We start from the raw sequence: 21,551 nt of genomic DNA, 5'->3' as shown, positions 1-21,551 counted from the left end.
AAGAGAGAGAGAATGAAAGAATAGGATAGAGAGAAGTAGAAAGAGGGAGACGAGCTGGAGAGACAGAGAAGAAGGGGAAGAGAGAGAAAAGGGAGAGAGAATGAAAGAATAGGATAGAGAGAAGTAGAAAGAGGGAGACGAGCTGGAGAGACAGAGAGGAAGGGGAAGAGAGAGAAAAGGGAGGAAAGAGGAGAGAGATAGAAGAGAGGGAAAAACCGGAGCGAGGAGGGAGAGCCCTCTCCGGGTGCAAGCGAGCCCCGCCCCGCGTTCCCGCCCCCAGCTGCAGATCCGCCTCTGCGGGAAGGGGGAAGGTCTCTAGATTTACCCTGCACTGCCCCTTAGGGAATGTGATCAAGACAAGTGATGCTCCCTTCCGGACCTCAGTTTCCCTCTTCTAAAGAAAGAGGGGCATGGACCCCAAGTCTTCTAAGGTCCGTTTCCAAGTACGTATGAATTGTCCCCATTGTGCACTTCGTGGGAGTTTAATAAGGGCTAGCCTAGTTACTTGGTGCAATAACTACTCAGTACACCTGTGCAGAGAACTCAGACCACATATCCCAGAATTCTACGGGTTCCGGACCTTGAGTTTCCCTGAGACTTCATTTCCCAGAGTCCATCGGCAAGCCAAGTGCATCCGTGTAATGAGTCACGTCCAATCAAATTCGTACTGACCGACTCGGTCGAATCCTGAAGGATTCCGGGAATCGTAGTTTAGTCCTTCTGCGCAGGCGCAGTCCAGAGTGGGGCGTGGTTTTCTCTTCCTCCTAGTGCGTAGAGCTACGTTGGGCGGGCGGCAGGTGAGTAAGGGTGAGGGTGAGGGCGTGGGGGAGGGGTTCCTCCGTTCATTCACTTCCTGCTGGGGTGGGGCTGGAAGCCGGGTCCCGACCTCAGGACCCGGATGTAGTGGCCGTGGGTTCGAATCCCTACCGTTCTCTTTTCTGGCCCTATGTCCCTGGCAAGGGCGCATCCCTGCTTTGGGCCTCAGTTTCCTGATCTATAAAAGTAGACCCAAACGAAATGGGCTGGGGACAGCCAGATCCCGGCAAGGTCAAGCTCGGGAACGCTCTGGGGTTAGTGGGAGAGGCGGGCAGCTCTGCTACAAAGAGGGGAGGGGCAGGCAGCGCCCTCTGCCGGAGGAGCACCGTTAGCCAGGCAGCCAGCACTTATTAAGCACCTGCTGCGTGCCGAACTTGGTATTGCACGTGGGGGTAATTGGACGCTGCCCGTTTCCATTGCTACAGGGAAGGCGGCCGTGTCCAGCAGGAGGGCTGTAGGCAGAGCAAAGCGTCGGTGGGGCTGGGAAAGGCTCCGGCAGAAGGCAGGAAGCAGAGCGGGAGAGAAGATCACAGGGGAAGATGGAGGCGCAAGAACAGGGCTCGGGGGGAGGGGGAGGGAGGATGGGACAGGGAGCACATCATCTCCCATTAAAAAAGCGTCCAGACTGAGAAAGCCCGAGAGAATAAGGTCGTGAAAAGCAAGCGCTTCCAGAGGAAGATGCGGTCCCCAGTGTCAGGGGCTGCAGAGAGGAGGCCACCAGAAGGACCGAGAAAAAGCCAAGAGTTGGCATGGAGAGCTCTCTTAACTGAGGGAGATACTCGCTAGATGGATGAGGTCAGAAGCCAGACTGAATAGACCTGTAATCCTAAGGGTACATGGAGAGGGGCACTTGCTCCCAAATTTACGTCTCTGAGGGTTGCCTTGGGCAGTATGAAGTTAATTAACTTGCCCGGGATGTGTCTGAGGCAAGACCTGAAACCAGGGCCTCTTAGCTCATGTTGGATCTGCATCCACCATTCTGAACTGTTTCCCCATCTGTTATTAACTTAAAAGGCTTCTTCGTTGATAATATCTCCTGCTCCTGGGTTTTCTTGTGGGCTCTTAAAGGCTGTGCTCCCTCCGCTTAAGGTCTGCAGTAGCCTCCCAGTCCGAAAATAAGCTCAGGATGGACAAGATTGGGTTCGTCTGGTTAGCAACAAAAAGAACGCAAAGATGTGTTTGGCCGCCTCCTCTAAGGGTATATTGGGACAGAGGGTATACAGATGCTTGAAATGGTGAGAGAGAGAGAGAGACAGAGAGAAAGGAGAGACAGAGACAGAGAGAAAAGAGAGAGAGAGAGAAAGAGACAGAGAGAGAAAGGAGAGAGAGAGAGAAAGGAGAGAGAGGGGAGAGAGAGGGAGGGAAGGAGGGAGGGAGAGAAAGGAGAGAGAAAGATTCTGGAGCAGTTATTTGCTAATCCTCATACTAGAAAACAAACTCTTGTACCTATCAAGGATCCTAAAATAAAATAAAATGGGTTTTAACAAATAGGGTTGAATAAATAAATCCATGAAACACCACAGATGCCCATTTGTAAGCCGCCAGGGAGTCTGGCCATCTGTGTAGGACCATCAGTGTGACAGGGTAAAGGTGTCCTCCATCTAGTCTGCCTCCAGTAGTAGAGGGCCCTGTCTGAGGAGCCTGGATACCAACTCTTCAAGAAGGTGAAGGTATTAGGAGATAATTCTGGAAAGCAAGAGGCTTCAGATACAGTATAAAATGCCTTATTGGATTGAATTCAAAGGAAAAGTACTTGGCCTGAGATCTTGCTCATCCCAGAGCTTCAGTGCAAAGGCCAATGAAAATGAGTTACTTGAGTAAGAGCAATTTTCCCATCCTTGCTGAGTATGCTGGACTTCAGACTTTTGTTAGAACATCAAGGAGAACATGGAAAAAGTAGTGACTTTTAGTGTTTAGAACTGATGCTTTCAGAGGGTGATTAGAGAAAAGGTTTAGGTGGAAGGAGTTGGGGAGGTTGGTGAGAGAATGACCCTGATGCTCCATGACACTGTAGCCACCCCAGACACACACATACCCTTCTCTATCCCCATTCCACTGGAGCTCTGAGCTGCTCAGTCACCTGGTTATCACCATCCCCATCTAAAGGGTCATTCATGGTTCATGATGGAGAAAAGGGTTCTTATGTGTAAGATAGTATTTTTTTTCTTAAATAATTTTTTACTAAGAGGAATATAGAAATCAAAATGCAAATACTCCCAAACACAGGACTGTGGACAGAGAAACTTTGATGTTGACCTTTCATAGTTCTTAGCCTGTTAGCAGTCCCCTGAAATCACAAGAGGTTTTTTTCACCACAAACTTGAATTCCCCAAGTTTTCGATAGTTGATCTTTTATTTCTTATTTCTGTATAATTTCATTTTCCTGGATTTGACCTTGAACAAATTCTCTCATCTAGTCTATCTCTCTCTATATTACTGATTCTTGTTCTGGTTTTGCTTTTGGAGCAAAATAGAGAAAGTCTAGCCTAATTTGAAGTAAATTCTTTGTTGCACAATCTGGAGGCCCTTCCCCCGTATCATAATCTCTGATTTTAAAGGACCTCAGTAGCTTTTTAGCACAGCCTTTATCTAAAAGGAAATTTAGCTGCTTTCCTCTAGACATCCACTTATTGATGTTGTTCTTAACATGGTGTTCAGAACTGAACCTAATAGTCTAAATTAAGTATACTCAAAAAAGCATCAGCACCCTTGCCTTTCTCATTATGGATAGTAGCATCCTTTCCTTGGCAATCTAAGCTTCAACTATTTGGGACATATGGGAAAATAGAACTGGTGCCATTCTACATAGTTGAGCCCTAAGGAGCTCATAGCTCACTAAAATGCCTAATTTTAAAAAATGGCTGTAAAGTTGATTTTTGAACCCCAACTTTATATTAATCCATTTATTACATTTAAGTTTTTTTAAGTCAGCCCAATGTTCTGTTCTGTCAAGGTCTTTTTGCATCATGACCCTGTCATCTAGAGCCTTAGCAAGCCTTTTTAGACTTGTGCCAGCTATCTATGACTTTTAAGTTATTGATGAAAATATAAAATGACCAAAGGACAGCTCCCTAGGGTATCCCAGTGGAGACCTTGCAAACTGACTCACCCTCTGCCTCCCCCTACCTCATCCTGGTGATTCCACAGACTTTCCTTGTAAGTAGGGAAAACAGTTAAGCAAAATTAGATAGTGAAGCAACCATATCTTCCAGAGATTATGAAATATTCTATCCTCCTAAGTCTCTCAGTTCTCTAATAAAAACTGGGAAAGATGTTTCATGATGTATCCTTTAGAACCAAGATTGATCATTGAATCAAATTTCAAATTAGCTGTATTTGAATGGTATTTATTTACATTATTGTAGTCAGGGTTTTTTCTGCCTCTGTTCATTTGCATCTTGTGTTTCTCAAATTACGCATGTTTTTCATTTCATAAGGTAGAATTCTGCTACAATTTGCTTGACCATTCCCAAGCTGATGGGAAGACACTTTTCTCTCCAATGTTTGGCTACCACAAATAATACTCTTACTGGTATTCTGGAACTTGATTTCGATCCTCCTTGGTTTATATGTTCAGTTATCATTTTGGTAACTCAAAGGGTGTGAACAATGTATTCGCTTTTCTCATATGATTCCAAACTATAACACTAAGATGAAGACGAAGCAGTAGCAGCAGAGCATTAGTGTTCCTATCTTCCTACATCTCCTCTAGTATTCATTTAATTCATTCAGCATTGATTAAGCACCTCCTATGGTCCAGAGTCTGTGCTAGGTTCTGAGGACAAAAAGATGAAAGCCAAGCCCTCTCCCCCTAGCCTGTTCTGGATTGGGAACATTTGTTCTTTTTTACATAAATATTGAGAGCATTTGGTTTTATGTCACCCGCATTTCCCAACATACCCTTCTCTCCCCCAGCCATTAAGTTGCCCCATGTAAGAAAATAAAAACAATTCAGCAAAACTGACTGATAAAATGTATTTTTGTTCTTTTGAAAAACTATCACTGCTCTTTTTTCTAGATATTTCCTGACAATCTCTTGAATAATATTCCAGAATTTTGCCAAATATTAAGATAGAGCTCATTGGAGCTCCTCCCTCCCCCCCCTTTTTTTTTTTTTCAAATTTGTTGATCTGGATAGTTCTTATGGGCCTTGTGACTTGAATTTAGCTAAGGCAACTAAGTAGTTGTTTTGCTTTGTTTTGTTTTGTTTTTATCATCTCCTTATTTATTTTTCATTTCAACTTGCTCTTAACCATTATTCCTGTCCTTTCACAATGCTTACCTCAATAATTCAGTAGATTTATTTCTCATATATGCAGTAAGCTAAATATAAGACTGAAAATGTTTTCCTTAAGTGGGGGATTAATAGAGTTGCATACTCATTATCATGTAGCATATAGTTAAACACTTCTCTTAATTCCCCTAAGAAAGCTCTGATCTTTGAAACTTGCTTAGTAAGACATAGAACTAGTGTCAGAAAGCTATATCCATGGTCCTTCCCTCTGGTTACAGGATGAGATCAGGTTGTTGCTGGGCTCCTTTTAATTTCTCTCTGTATGAAGGACCATTGATTTACATAATCTGTAATCTCATTCTGGTGAGTTTGAGAGTGACAAGAGGGAATTGAATTCTTCAATAACCTATTTTTTTTCTTCCCCAGTTTTCTCTTCTCAAGAATCTTGTCTTCTCTGCCAAAGGAAAGTCAAGGAAGAGGAAGAGAAAATGATTTCTGGGCTTCTGATAGCTGAGTCCCAGGTAAACCAGGATTCATTTCTTTTCCTTCCTAATATGATTAAACATTCCTCAAAGCATGGATGCATTTCTTTCCCTTTCCTTCTATTTATCTTCTCAACCAAGTCATATCTGTGGACTAGAAGACCTAGTGTTCTCTCTCAGAATATTGGAGTGGAGTATATGGGTGCCACAAGATTTCTAGAGTCCATAGATTATTAGATCTGGAGAAGAGATCCAATCCCTTGATGTGATACATGAATGTTCTGAAGTCAAAAAGGGTGAATGTGGAGCAGTGGAAAGTTTGCAAAGGACATGGGTCATTTATTTCCTACATGATAGCCATTAACCTCTTCTTTTATAAAATGAGGGGGTTGGCCTAAATGACTTCTAAGGTCTTCTCTACCTCTAAGTCTGGTATCCTGTGATCTGATTCCAGACCTTGGCACCTGGTCCACTGCTCTGTCATTAAGGAAAGAGTTTCTCTTTAGGCCTAAAAGTTTGGATCAAGGTAACTTTAATTAAGTTTTCACTGATACAGTTCTAAATTTATATATTCTTTTTCCTCTTATAAATAAACCCTAGGGGGAAAAATGCTCTTGAAACAAATGAATATAGTATTATAGGATTTGATAAGCCCAAGACTCCAACTATTAGACTCACTATTTGACAAGAATTAGAAGTCTGTCAGAAAGTAAGAATAGATCAGCATTTCACATTTTTTACCAAGATAAGTTCTAAATGGATACTTGACTTACATATAAAGGGCAATATATTATATGCAATATATAAAGGGCATATAAGGGCATAAACAAATTAGAGAAATAAGGAAGAAATTACATTGCAAATCTTTCTGAACAAAGTATAGAATGGATCACAGAAGATATAATAGAAATTAATTTTTTTTAACTTTAAAAGTTTTGCACAAAAACCCATTGCAGCTAGAATTAAATTCAAATCAAGAAAACAAGGGGAAAGATTGTACAGCAAATTTCTTTGATATAGCTTTTATATTTAATAAGCTGATTTAAATATCTAGGAACAAGAACTATTCCCTTGTTGATAAATATTTAAAGGATATTTATGGGCAAAAATTCAAGTTACCAATAAACTTGAAAAAAATGCTCCAAATCACCATAATAAGAGAAATGTAAATTGAAACATTGTTGAGATTCCACTTTACATCCATTAGATTGGCAAAGGCAGTGTAAAAGGAAAATGATAATTTTTGGAGGGGCTATACTATTTATGGAACTGTTAAATATTCTAGTCATTCTGAAAAACAATCTGGAATTATTCCTTAAAAGTTGCTGAACGTGGGGCAGCTGGGTGGTACAGTGTTTAGAGCACCAGCCCTGAAGTCAGGAGGACCTGAATCAAATCTGGTCTTAGACACTTAACACGTCCTAGCTATGGTTTTGGGCAAGTCACTTAACCCCAACTGCCTCAGCAAAAAAAGTAAAAAATTAAAAGAATTTAAAAATTTGCTAAACTTAAAAGTCTCGCCAAAGTGGTCCTTTGCCCAGAAATACTATTACTAGTTATATTTCCAAAGGGACCAAATAAAGATACACATGTGCAAAAATATTGATAATAAGAAAGCCATTTATATATAGATTACAACATTATAAAATAAATGTAAAATATTTATTATTTCAATGCAATAACCAATCTTAGTTACAGAATGATAATTCATCAAACCAATATCTTAAAAAAGCCCAGAGGGACCTGAGATGCAGAATTGAGTATACATCTTTAGACATAGCCTGTTTGGGATATATCTTGCTTAACTAAGGACCCTGGGCTCTGAGCTATGGATTTTGCCTTATCTTGCCTGGAACTAGGTTTAATGTCACTTGCCATCTCTTTCTAAGCCATGCCATTTTGTATGTGTTTTGTGATATATAAAAAGTTTGAGAAACATAATTTCTGGATATTTCTGACAGACTGCAATCAACTTTGATTGGTTAACAGTTAATGAGAAGAATGAATATTATAATGAGAGGTGGGCCTATTCTAATGAAAGGCTGGGGGACATGGCTTTGATTATGTCTCTCCAGGTTCAGGCATTCTAGATAAAGACTCTACCTTTCCACCCCCATGAAAGCCTCAGCAGAACACTATGGGTTTCCCAGTTGGATTAGATTTGAACCAGATTGAGGAGAATGTTAAATCCAATCTCATTATCAGTCCTATTCTTCATAGACAGATTTGACCTATTGGAAAATGAGGAAATAGAAAAAGAAAAAAATCCTGGATCTCCTCAAAAGTAAGTAGTTATATGAGAGAAATAATTACTTCTCTTAGTCCCTTACCCCTTTCTAAAAGTTCTACTTTTTGTCTTTTTCCTTTAAAATATAAATTCTTTGAGAGCAGGGCTTATCTGGCTTACTTGTGCTTGTCTGTCCCTGCTATAATTGGCAACAGTGCCTGGCACATAGGAAGTGCTTCATGCTTACTAACTCATTTGTTACTAAGGAGTAAAGGGAGGAGATATGGGACTTTTATTTTTCTTTGGATAGGGAAAATTTTTGAAGGAAAGTGTTAAATAGTGATAATTACATCCCTAAAAAAAGGATAAAAGAAAAGGACATCATTGAAATATTAAAAGTGCAAAATAGAGCAGAAAAAAATCAGAAAGTGATGAAGACAGAGCAGTGTTAAACGCTGTGTCATATTTGATACCTACTTAAAAAAAAAGTGTATGTAAATAGAAATTTATGGATTCACCTACCATCCCTCTTTTCTGTTCTTTAAATAAAGAAGTATTCATGTTTGTTGCTTGTCAAGTTCATAATTATATTGAAAAAGGAAAATTGAAAAAATTACTAAAATGCATTTATTAAGTTCCTATAAGTTGTGACTTATATGACCAATCATGGTGGAATACTACTGTATTGTAGGAAATAATGAGCTTGTTGATTTTAGAAAAGCATGGATAGACTTGCACAAAATAATCAAGAGTGAAATGACTGAACCAAGAAAACATTGTATACAATAACAATGGTTCTGTTTTTAAGAACAACTTCAACTAAATTGTTTTGACTATTATAAATACCAAAATTAACTACAAAGGACCTATGAAAGAAGACATTACCATTATTCAGAGAAAGAACTAATAAATAGAAGTATGTACAGATTGATTTTATATGTGTGTATACACACACACACACACACACACACACACACACACACATATATATATATATATATATATATATATATATATATATATATATATATATATATATATATATACAGATTTGCAACTAATGGTAGCCATCTCTAGAATGGGGGAAGAGTGAGAAGAAAAGAAAAAGAATAAAAGTTACATGATGATTTTATTATATGTTTAAAAGGAATTGTAAGTTGTACACAATAGATCTGCAGTTTAACATGCAGTTATCCTTTTAAAAGTTCTACCATGTTATAGAAATGCTTATTTTATTTCCTAAATTTAAAAAAAATTAATTTTTTTTTAAAGTTCCTCCTTTTTGCCAGTCAGTATGCTAAGTGCTAGGAGTGCTTGATCCTGTTAGGGCTTTCTGTAGGTGAGGATTGGGGAAGTCCTAGAGCAATAAAATGAAATTATTAAAGTGATTTAGAATCTAATATAAAATACAGAGTAAGGTACTCAAGAAATAGGTAAATTAATGTGGTGATAATTCATTCCTCTCCATGCTGCCATCTTCACATATCCCTCATGCTCCATTAGAAAAGGTCCCCTGAGAAGCAACAATGTCTTTTGCTATTTCAGAAAGCACTGACCTTCCAAGATGTGGCTGTAGAATTCACCCCAGAGGAATGGGGATTGTTGGAACCTGCTCAGAAGGACATGCACAGAGATGTGATGTTGGAAAACTATGAGAACTTCGTCTTCCTTGGTAAGGACAGGGTTTGTCATATGAATCATCATCTGTCATTGGAATATTTTTGTACTCTCCCATCTTCAGGAATATGAACTACCTGAAGGGCTCTGCTGAGTTTTGAGTTGGTGAGCAGGGATATTCTCCTGGATGCACATAAAGTACGAAAATTCCTAAATCTTTTGGCATAGAGAAATACAGTGTTGTTGTTCTCTCTTTCCACATAAAAAAAGATCTTTGTTTTTTGAACAATTTGAAATGAGCAGTTTTATTGTGATGTCACCAAGACTATTCCTTCCTGATTGTTCATCCAGGTCTGATATTCTCCACTAAAGTCTTAAAGAAATAAACAGTTTCTATTCACTTAGCAGTAAATATGTAATAATTAGCTCCTTTGAACCCACATAGAATCCTTTCATCCATATCCCATATTTACCAGATACATAATACAGAAAATTTTTCAGAGGTCCTAGTATAGTTCTCAAAGATAAAGAGGCTAATGTTGAATTCTGAGATATCTTTCTGATCTCAACACTTTTCCATTCATTTCCTTATGAGCAGATCTTCCAGTTCCCAAACCAACATTAATCTTCCATTTGGAGAGAAGAGAAACACTATGGCTATCAGCAGAAGATATCATAAGATATACCTGCCCAGGTGAGCGAACTAACAGACATGCAGACCAGATACATTGCAAGCAGCAGCTGAGCTGGACCAGGAGGCCATTAGGAACTACCCTTAAAGTCCTGTAGAGCTATCGCCAGCTAGCCTGAGATTGCCCCTCTAACTTCATCATCTACTTTCTTCTTTCATATTTACCTCCAGTCTGAATGAAAGAGGCATTCTTCCCTAATGATGCTAATCCTTCCTGCTTTACTCTGGATCCCAACTTTTTTGTGCTTCCTTGTGTCATTCTTATCTTTTTATACCCTTAATCTCTCTTAATTTCAGATAAAAATAAGGCTGACCTGTATTTAAAAGACAAAGCCTTTGGTTGTGATTGTTTCCTGTTTTATGAGTATTCTTATTCATCTCTCTTCTTTCATGGCCAAAACCCATATACATTTGCTCTATATTCCTCTATTTCCACTTCCTCTGTCTCTTTTCTCTCTTGAAATATTTTTAATGTTTAATGGAAAATGAATTTGGAATGCCATTTAATTCCATGATACTAACTATAGCATATAGATATAGTATACAAAGTGCTTTCCAAGTCTGCATGGTAGGTAGTGAAAATATTCATTTTTTCATTTGATAAATGAAAAGCAAGAGTGAAGCTCAGTGAGCTTTTGACTTACTCATAATCACCTAACTAATAGGATCTTCAGTCCAGGTTTTCTTTTTCTGAGTCCAGCACTTTGTTTCCTTTCTCTCCATTACATATACATCACTCCTTCTTCTGCCTTATTCATATTTCAACTCTTTGCAGAATTTACAGTTTTCACTTATGATACTCTGGGGCACATTGTACAGGAGAGTGTCACTTGGGTAAAAATCATATTAAAGAATCCCACAACTCTGAGATTCTTTGATAGTCAACCTTAACTCTGCCATGGCCAGACCATTCCTAATGTATTGTGTGCAATTTTTTCCATTATTGTTTTGAAAGGAAATAGGCAAACCAGGCCATTGGATTAAGTGCATGGGAAGTGAAGCTTTAGTCTTACCAAGATTAGTGGAAGGAACAATGAATGTTTTTCCTGAAGAAAGGGAAGATTTTGGAGGGGTGATGTGAAAGGCAGGGAAAGAGAGATTCATCTTGTTTTCTCTGGCTCCAGAGGGCAGAACTAGCAGCAGTGAGTGGACATCACAGAAAGGAAAATTTACTCCTGACATAGAGAAAATTTTCATGTTAATTAGTGCTTTCTGTTGATAGAATGGAGGCCCTGAAGTAGTGATTTTCCCTACTGAGCAGGCAAAACTTTAATCAGGCTAGTCCTTTCATTCAGGTTCCTAGTTTAAAATGCGTCAAGTTCTTGGGGATTGGAAAATCCATTTAAAACTGATTTCACAAATTAAAGAACATACTTCAATCTTTAAAAGAATATAGAAGTACTGTTATTATTGTCCACAATTTTCAAGTCAAAAATCTCAAGGAAATTTCTGGAAAGCAGTCATTTCAGCAGCCAATCAGTTTAAAGATATCTCCCCCCACCCTGTACCACTCCTCAAGCTAAGTCTCTTATTGTAGAGGGCTGAAACTCTTGAGTCGTTGCATTGAGGTTGGTTCAAGCACTTAGGGCTAATTACTGATTGGACAATACTCTATGAGCATATGCTTGGAAAATGATCCTTCCCACTATCCTGTGATGGCTCAATGATTGGTATATACAGAGGATTATAGGAGGGACTAGGGGGTAGAGTAAGAAGAGCCAGAGTCACACTTTGTTGGTAGGTAAGGAAGAAGGCTGTTGCGGAGATTCTGCTTCCATCCTGTTCAATCCTGCTGTTTAAAGACCAAGAATAAACTTTTGCTTATCCTGACTCTAGCTGATTCTAAGGTATCCAGGGTGCAAGCCCAGTCGTCACATCTTATACCTCCTAGGACAGGGGGGAAAACAAACCAAAGCCATACCATGGTGAAGGGGCAGTCAGGCTTTCAAGCCTTGTTCATTTGATAACAGATGATTTAAGTTCATCCAAGGACACTTTGATATGTTTGTATCCATGCAGACCACTAGAGGGATGGTCCCACGATCATGAGGAAAATACTGGGATATTAAAGAAAGAGGGTCCATGCCCATTGGTAGTAAATAAATTTTATTGGGGCAGCTTACAAATAAGACAGATCCTTGGTGGTGGCAGGACAATGGTATATATCTGTACCACACTTAGATTAGGCCAGATATTGTACAGAAAAAGAATAATGTTGTCACATTTAAGTTTTCCCATGATACCAGGTTCACGTTCTCACAGTCTTGCTCCTACCATATGGTACTCTGTTATTATTTCCTTCATTATCCTGGGTAGTAGTACCTCCTTATTATCCATTTTTGCTCTCTCATTTCCAGAAATCAAATAAGAATTGAGTAAGTCTACCTTCTCTCTCTTGACAGTCACCATTCTCTCTACCCTAAGAATTACTCTTGTGACAGTATCTAGAACTAGTCTATATTTCGACATAGAAATCAATCGATTTTTTAATTGTCTTTAAAATTATTGCAGTAAGCCTTCATTCATCTGAGGTTTTTATTGTTCCTAACAGAGTTAGGACCTTTTTGATTCATTTTTGATTATTTATCTTTGAAGAGCACTAGAGAGTGATATTATGTCTACTGTTGTTTGCAGATTTCCTTGTACAGAAGACAAATTGTGAAACCATAGAGTCATCTCCAAAGCAACATATTTCTATGGAAGAATCATTCAAAGAAAGACTCAAAAAGAATAGTCCCTGGGATTCTAAATTGGAAGATGTTTGGGATTATGATATCAAATTAGAGAGGCAAAACAAAAATCAAGAGAGATCATCCAGACAATTAAGAATCATTCACAGGAATACTTTTAATGAGTTAAATACTAATGAATATGATACATATGGGGAAAAAGTCAATCTAGGGTCAAATGTTATTCCACAACAGAAAGTTACTATAGGAAAATGTTTACAAAAATATGATATACTTGGAAACAGTGTCAGACTGTGTTCAGACTTAATTAAGTATAATACAACTTCCTTGGGGAAGAAATTTCCTAAGTACAATAATTGCAGGAAATCTTTTATTTACCATTCAAATCTTATTCATTATCATAGACTACATACACGAGGAAAAGATTCTAAGTATAATCAAAGTAGCAAAGATTTCAGCATCAACTCCTCACACCCTTCTGTACATCAAAAAATAAATATAAGAGAAACCCCTTACAAATGCAATGAATGTGGGAAAGCCTTCAAGCAGAAGAAATACCTAAAAACACACAAGATAATTCATATTGGAGAGAAATCTTTTGGATGTAAAGACTGTGGAAAAGCCTTTAGCAATAATCACAGCCTGTCTCAACATCAAATAATTCATAGTGTAAAGAAACCATTTGAATGTAATGAATGTGGTAAGGCTTTCAGTAGCAAACGATACCTTATTGAACATAAAACAGCTCATACAGGAGAGAAACCTTATAAATGTAATGAATGTGAAAAAGCCTTCAGCTGGCATGCAAGCCTCTATGTACATAAGAGAGTTCATACTGGAGAGAAGCCCTTTGAATGTAAGGAATGTGGAAAAGCCTTCAGCAAGAAAGTATATCTTATTAGACATAAGGTAATTCATACTGGAGAGAAGCCCTTTGAATGTAATGCATGTAGGAAAGCTTTTAGGCACTATTCTTCCCTTATGCAACATCAAAAAATTCATACAGGGGAGAAACCCCATAAATGTAATGAATGTGAAAGAGCCTTCAGACAAAAGGCACACCTTGAAATTCATAAGAGAATTCATAATGGAGAAAAGCCCTTTAAATGTAATGAATGTGGGAAAGCCTTCAGGAACAAAGTATACCTTAATACACATCAAGTAATTCATACTGGAGAGAAACCCTATAAATGTAATGAATGTGGGCGAGCCTTCAGGCGGAAGGCACATTTAGAAACACATAAGATAATCCATACAGGAGAGAAGCCTTTTGGATGTAATGAATGTGGGAAAGCCTTCAGCAGTAATCACCACCTAAATCAGCATCAAACAATTCATACTGGAGAGAAACCTTACAAATGTAATGAATGTGGGAAAGCTTTTAGCAGTAATCACTACCTAATTCAACATCAAACAATTCATACTGGAGAGAAACCTTATAAATGTAATGAATGTGGAAAAGCTTTCAGCACAATTGCCAGACTTCAAACACATAAGTTAGTTCATCCTGGAGAGAAGCATTTTGAATGTGGTGAATGTGGGAAAGGCTTCAGGTACAAATCAGGTCTTATACGACATCAAAGGACTCATACTGAAGAGAAACCCTATAAATGTAATGAATGTGGGAAAGTCTTCAAGCGGAGCTCATCTCTTATGCAGCATGAGATAATTCATACTGGAGAGAAGCCCTATAAATGTGATGGATGTGGGAAAGCCTTTAGTCGGAAAGGAAACCTTGAAATACATAGGAGAATCCATACTGGGGAGAAACCTTACATATGTAATGAATGTGGAAAAGCCTTTAGGCATAAAGGAAGCTTTAATGCACATATGAAAATGTATACTGGAAAGAAACATTTTGAATGTAATGAAAGTGGAACAGCCTAAATAAAGACCAAATTGCTACACAGAATTCATAGGACATAAATATTCATTAAATATATAGAACTTGAGAAAAAATTGCATTGCAAAAAATCATGGAATTTATACTAAAGAGAAACCCAATGAATGTGGCTTGGTCTTTAGCTAGAATGTAAACCTTACTGAAAACTTATACTTGAAAGAAATATTTTTAGTGTAATGAATGCAGGAACATTCCCAAATGATGGAGAAACTTTAAGGAATGTTAGAATTCATGCTGGAAAGAAACTTTCTAAATGTAAGAAATTTGGGATAGCCTTTAGGAAAAAAAAAAGCAAAGCTTCATGTTGAAGGGAAACACTTCAAATGAAGTTGAGTGCTCAAACTTTCAAATAAAATAGAAAGATTAAAGACAATAAGAGAATACATTTCAAAGCGAAGTCTTTTTTGAATGTAATGAATGTGAGAATACTTCTAGACTTAGACAAATCTTTATTACATATAAGAAAATTCTTACTGTAGAAAATGTGTTTATTTTATTTTGATTGTTAATATTTGAGTGTTTGGGAAAGCCTTCTACAGGGAATCTCTTAGAAGATACTATTGAGTATCTCAAATGTTTTTAATATACTTTGAAGCTCATGAAAGATAGCATATTGCAGAGAGGTTTTTTGTGTAGTTGTTTTTGGATAAAAGCATTCTGTAAAAAGTTTACAGAATTTCAAGATGGTAAGGAATTGTAGGAACACAAATACTCCAACTTATACTTGAAAAAAAAAATCCCTTCTACAGTATTACCAAATTATAACCTGATCTTTGAACGCCTCTAACTGGGGCATATTTCCCTTATCATGGTCTGCCATGGGAACTTTAGAGTATTTATTGTGCAATTCCAGCAGTAAGAAACATTAGTTACAGTCCAGTGGTTAAGGGCTACTTGAGTTTATGGCAAGACCTAGAAGACTGCTTAGTGATCATCTAGTCCAATTTGATTCACTTTAGTTTTCTATTGGATTATCCACACATAATTTTACGTTTTAAAAAAATTTAGTACCCTATTTCAACCCAACAAGCATTAAACACCTATATGTATTTTATTGTTTATCATTGGAAATAAAAAGAAAAAAAATGAAACATTTATTTCCACTCCCTTCTCCAAATTCTTCTCTCTTCTGAACTTCTCTATTACTGTTAAGGACATTACCATCCTTCTAGTTACTCAGGCTCACAACCTTAATTTCATCCTTAATCCCTCCCTGTTATTCACTCCATTTATCCAATTTCTTGCCCACTCTTATCATTTCTATCTTACCACCATAGCTCATATATGTTTCCTCTCTTTTTCTATAATCATCACCATATTTGAAGCCTTTACCACCTCTAAATATATTACAGTAACCTAATTAATCTCCCTGCTTCAAGATTCTTCCCCCATGCAAGTTGTTCTCCAACTAAGGTTCAAAGTGATTTCTCTAAAGAACAGGTCTGATCATATCACCTGCCTGTTAAAACAACTCTAATAACTCTCTCTTACCTTTGGGAACAACTAAAAAGTACTTGATTTTTGTTTTGTGAGAGTCCCCTTGATGAGGTTTTGTATCCCCTCAATTCCTGGTGGTGATGAGGTTGGTGGCAATCAGAGAGTTGTTAAAAATCCCTTTTTAATCAGCTGTAAGTTTAAAGTGAAAGAATTCACTTATTCCCAAGTTATTAATTGCAAGATGAAAGTTTATTCTTGGATAGAAACCAGTTTGCTAAGTGACTTCTATAGTGGCAAAGTCTTGTTAGGAAAATGGAATTTTGCACTGAGAAGGACATGCTTTCTCAGTAGGCAAAAAGGGACCTAGCAAATTGCTTAGGCCTTTTGCAAAGAATTATTCCAGATACTGCTCTTTTTAAGGAATCTTGGGGCTTTAGAAACCAAGGTTCAAAGCCTTAGATGCTTAAGAATTTTCAGCCCAGGTCTCCTATTGGAATTAACAACACTTCAAAGAGGTGCTTTTTGACCAGGATTTCTAATTGAATTAAAGGCTCTGTCTTCTCAGAAAGATAACTTATCTGGGTAGATATGGCTTCCCCAGGAAGGGCTGAGACTCAGGAAGGGATCACAGATCAAAAGGAAATAGTTTCTTAAAGGGAACACAACTTCAGTAAAGTGAACTGTTTCCCTCCCACTTCACCCTGGCATTTAGAGGTTCCCATTGATCTTACTTTCCATGACTGCGCTCACAATGCCACACTTTCCCAGAATAGGTGTTGCTATCAAATTAAATCCTTGTTTTGGTACTGGCTTATGCCTAAGGAAAGGCCAGTGGGCTAGCCTGAAATGTCAGGAAAACATTCCTTAATGAGTTGGAGGACTAAGATGATGTAAAACAATGGAATCATTTCCATTGTCAGGGATTTGACATGGAAATGGAAAAAGAGAGGAGAAGATAATCCAATGTACAATTCAGATTTATCTCAACATAGAGTACAACTCACGTAAGGGCAGCACTACATTGGGAAGCACAGAGAGAGCTCCATGCACCTAGAAAGGAGTGCTCTAGTAGTAGGTGTGCTCCCATATTTCCTTCTAAAGCTGGGATACTTATACCCTGATTTTGGGTGACCACCGGAAGCTGACATTTGCATGTCAGTATTCAAGGCATACAAAACAGAGAACAGTATGGCAAATGGTAAGATGTTATTTGGGGGGAAAGGGGGAGATATATACAGTTCCACTAATCTTGGGAAATTTATTGTCTGTATTTTTCTATTACTAGCTTCTCTGAGCTACAGCCTCCCTTGAAGAGAGACTTAACTAAGTCTAATAACTATGGTATAGACTTTGGTGTATAGAAATTAGTGATCAATAAAGGAAGCCTATATCTTCCTGGAATGGATTCCCTTATGCCATAGCACTGGCACAGAACAGTTTGGTGTTTAAAGTTGTTCACAAACTTCCTAATTTTCCAGTTTTCTTACATTTTCTATATCCAGTACTCTATATGTTTCTTATATACTGGATATGTGTGTGTATATACATATCTTTTGTCACATTTCTATATATGTTCAATGTACCTATATTCACATCTCAGAATTTAAGTTCTATAAGAGTGTATAAGTTTTTGTGATTTTTGCCTTTCCTGGCACCCCTAACACTTACTGAAGTGCTAACACATCTTTGTACTTTCTGAGTAAATCTCCCACAAGGAGCCTATATTTTACTAGTAGATTCAGGGAGAGGATACTAACAAATGTGGGGCAAGAACAAGGAGAGATTGGGCAAGATTGTCCATAAGAAATAGCAATTATGTCTTGAAGGAAACCAGTCCAGAAAATGTAAGGAGAGTGCTCTAGGAGAGCTAGCTTGCCCAATTGTTGAGTTTGATTGGAATATAGATTAAATTAAAGAGAGTTAATATGAAATAAATTACAGAAAGGAAAGTGAGAGACAGATTATAAAATGCTTTAAAACACAGGCTATTTTGCATTTTGTTCCAGAGGCAGATTTTGTTTTGACATTAGTTACTTCCAAAAAAGAATGTCCTGTCCCAACCCAAATTTCCACAGGCCCTTACCAAAACAAAACCAAAAAAAAAAAAAAAAATGGTTAAATTAAAATATGAAACACAATGATTGCAAGTGATTTGTTAGGCAAAACTTACTTTTTTAAAATACTGTTTAACATAAAGAATATATACTTTAGTGTTGATACTTTAGGACCAACATTGTACCTATGACCTTAGTTTTGTTGCATTACATTATCTTCATTTATATTGTAGTCATTATGATATTCTTTTGATTTCTTTTTCACTCTTTAAACAACAGGTAAACATTTATTGAATACCATCCACTGTGCTAAGTGCTGGGGTTACAAAAAGAAGCAAAAGATAGTCCTACCCCCAAAGCACTCGTGATCTAATAATTTCATACAACTCTTCTCTTGTTTCTCAATTCTTCATGTCCAGATTTCCTAACTATAGAATAATATTCATTTACATTCATATAGTATTGTTTATTTCAGCCATTTCTGAATCATTAGGCCCATTATGTGTTCCCAATTTTTGGTTATTAGAATGAGCAACTGTTATATTTATTTTGGTACACATAAGATTCTTCTTTCCATTTTTGACTTTGTCAGGCTATAAGTCCAATAGTGAGACCAAGTAGATAGAAAGATGGCAACAATTTCCTAACTTCTTTTTGAAAAGTTCCACATTGTTCTCTAAAATGGTTGAGCCAATCACTATCATCAGTGAATTAATTTGCTTAACTCCTTCAATATTTTTTCAATAATTTTAATTTATTTAGAAAACTATTTACACCTTCTTACTACTTGACTCTCAGGGAGTACATCACAATCACAAACTTTGTGTCAATTTCCTATATATTTTGAATGTCAGACTTGTATCAAAGATGTTGGTGTAAAGGTTTTTATCAAAATAAGTTTCTTTTCTCCTTTTGGCCACATTAATTTATGCAAAATGCTTTGAAACTTTATAGAATAACAATTATCTGTCTCCCACTTGAAAACTTAAAGCTCATTGACAGGAGAGATCAACCTGGTTTTTGTATTTATATTTCTGGTGTTTAGCACAGTGCTTGGCTTCTAGTAAGTGCTTAATAATCACTTTTTCATTCACTTATTTTTTCTACCCAGTATCTTTCTTTTCCTATCCACACTTATGAATGATATAATCTTCCAAGCTCCTCTAGTTGTTTTATGGTTTGAGATTAGATCATTTATTTGAAATTTATTATATATGTAGTATAAGCATATCAGAATCTCAGAGTGGGAAAGCACATCAGAAACCATATCGTCCAAACAATACCCAAAAAAGATAATTTATGGTTTCCCATAATGATATATTTCCTCTGTGAAAGATTCTAGTTAAAACCTTTTCTGATAACCCTATCCTATAAAATGACACAAAGCCTTGTTTACACTCAGTTGATCTAAACATAGGATTTCTAGAAACTATACCAAAATAAGAAGTGGACAGAGCTTATGGAACAGGCATGTGATTAAGATTTTCATACCAAAATAAGAAGTGGACAGAACTTATGGAGCAGGCATGTGATTAAGATTTTCAACACAACTGGGCCTGAATATTGTTTCTTTTTTCTTTTTTTAAAATAACTTTTTATTGACAGAACCCATGCCAGGGTAATTTTTTACAACATTATCCCTTGCACTCACTTCTGTTCCGATTTTTCCCCTCCCTCCCTCCACCCCCTCCCCCAGATGGCAAGCAGTCCTATACATGTTAAATAGGTTATACAGTAAATAGGATACAGTTATTGTATCCTAGATACAATATATGTGTGCAGAACCGAACAGTTCTCTTGTTGCACAGGAAAAGTTGGATTCAGAAGGTATAAATAACCCGGGAAGAAAAACAAAAATGCAAGCAGTTTATATTCATTTCTTTCTTTGGGTGTAGCTGCTTCTGTCCATCCTTGATCAACTGAAACTGAATTAGATCTTCTCTTTATCGAAGAGATCCACTTCCATCAGAATACATCCTCATACAGTATCATTGTTGAAGTATATAATGATCTCCTGGTTCTGCTCATTTCACTGCATCAGTTCATGTAAGTCTCGCCAGTCCTCTCTGTATTCATCCTACTGGTCATTTCTTACAGAACAATAATATTCCATAACACTGAATATTGTTTCTCTAAGAAATGAACCAGTACCTGAAATGGTTCTAGGCTAAGTGGGGAAGAACAAACTGCCTAGATGTCTGCCAACTCAATTTACAATGGAATTTCAATGTATGTTCCAGATTCTGGAATAATGTAACATCCAGTTAAATTTCTTTTCATGAATTAACATATCTATTTCATATTCTTTATTATTCACATTTTTGCGTTGATATAGAAACACCTTATGTTGTGCATGTATCACTGGGATCCTTAGGGAGATGAGATTAAATCATTCCAGATATAGTGCTGTGGGTATGTAGACGTTATTAAAAAGGAAAATAAGGGATAAAATGTGCATTAGAATAGCATGAGAAGAACATGCCTGAGGAAATGCTTGAAACGGCAAAGGGATGAATGCTAGAAAATCTCTAGGTGAAGATGGGAAGAAAATTTAGTGACTTTGACAAACTTTGCAAAGAAGCATACTGTCTATTAATGGGGGAGAACTTTGACCCACTAGAAATCTTCGGAGTATTCCCTTTTAGTCATAGGTTTTTGAGAGACAGTGACAGAAGAAAGGCAAAGACATAGAGCCGAGAAAACAGTCATAGAGACAGAGGCAGAAATATAGAAAGGCAAAGATATAGAGAGGCAGAGACAAAGAGAGATATATGAGGAGACCGAGACCAAGAGGCAGAGATATAGAGAGATGAGCACACACCGAGAAGCATAGATATAGACATGATTAGAAAGACAGGCAGATATAGAGAGACAGAGGAGAAGAAAGAAAGACTTAAGAGCAGAGAGACAAAGGGACAGAGACATAGAGAGACAGTCACAGAGACAGAGAAGCAGAGACAAATACAGAAACAGACGTAAGCGCTGAGAGTCGGAAACAGGCAGAGATACAGGGAAGAGCAGAGAAGCAGAGACACAGTGAGTCAGGGACAGAATGACATAGATGAGCACAGGGGCCGACTCTGGGACAAGCGAAGGATGCTTCCCTGGTAAGGATCCCTTTGCAGCCTCAACCCCTCGGAGCCCCGACCTCCCATAATGATGAAGCCGCTGCCACCCAGATCCCAGCGCCCACTGCGGAGGCGGCTCGGACGCATCCCGAAGCCTCGTCTGCTCCAGCCCACGAGCCCCGATACGCCCCCTTTCTTCCAGGGCAGAAAACCCAGGACAAGGGGAAGAAGGAAGGGACGGAACCAAGACCCCGCAGCGGCGGCAGGAAGGATGCGGGGCACACCTGCTCGCCCTGCCCCCGGGCATCTCGGCAAAGAGGCCGGAAGAGGAC

At 37.8% G+C, this 21,551-nt stretch overlaps 1 protein-coding gene across 2 annotated transcripts; it reads left to right on the top strand.

Moving 5' to 3' along the window:
- Positions 1-457: 457 nt before the first annotated feature.
- LOC127547525 (zinc finger protein 883-like) lies at positions 458-15,751 on the top strand. Of its 2 annotated transcripts, none has more exons than XM_051974442.1 (5): positions 458-797; positions 5,477-5,571; positions 9,305-9,431; positions 9,975-10,070; positions 12,702-15,751. In XM_051974442.1, exons 2-5 carry the CDS (start codon positions 5,539-5,541, stop codon positions 14,642-14,644), a joined length of 2,199 nt encoding a protein of 732 aa, XP_051830402.1. In that variant the 5' UTR covers positions 458-797; positions 5,477-5,538; the 3' UTR covers positions 14,645-15,751. The 2 variants fall into 2 exon arrangements, with proteins under 2 accessions (XP_051830402.1, XP_051830403.1); XM_051974443.1 differs by lacking the exon at positions 458-797 and adding an exon at positions 7,753-7,816 and having other exon boundaries at positions 5,488-5,571.
- The last annotated feature ends 5,800 nt before the right edge of the window (positions 15,752-21,551 follow it).

The sequence above is a fragment of the Antechinus flavipes genome, chromosome 2, assembly GCF_016432865.1.
Source record: "Antechinus flavipes isolate AdamAnt ecotype Samford, QLD, Australia chromosome 2, AdamAnt_v2, whole genome shotgun sequence".
Lineage (NCBI taxonomy): Eukaryota > Metazoa > Chordata > Mammalia > Dasyuromorphia > Dasyuridae > Antechinus > Antechinus flavipes.
This window is presented reverse-complemented; position numbering and strand designations above follow the sequence as displayed.

What these genes read in the sequence shown, in the direction of transcription:
- LOC127547525 (XM_051974442.1), top strand. Translation starts at nt 5,539, where the DNA reads ATGATTTCTGGGCTTCTGATAGCTGAGTCCCAG. An exon ending in TGAGAACTTCGTCTTCCTTG is followed by an intron (nt 9,432 to 9,974) that starts GTAAGGACAGGG and finishes CCTTATGAGCAG; the next exon opens with ATCTTCCAGTTCCCAAACCA. An exon ending in CATAAGATATACCTGCCCAG is followed by an intron (nt 10,071 to 12,701) that starts GTGAGCGAACTA and finishes TGTTGTTTGCAG; the next exon opens with ATTTCCTTGTACAGAAGACA.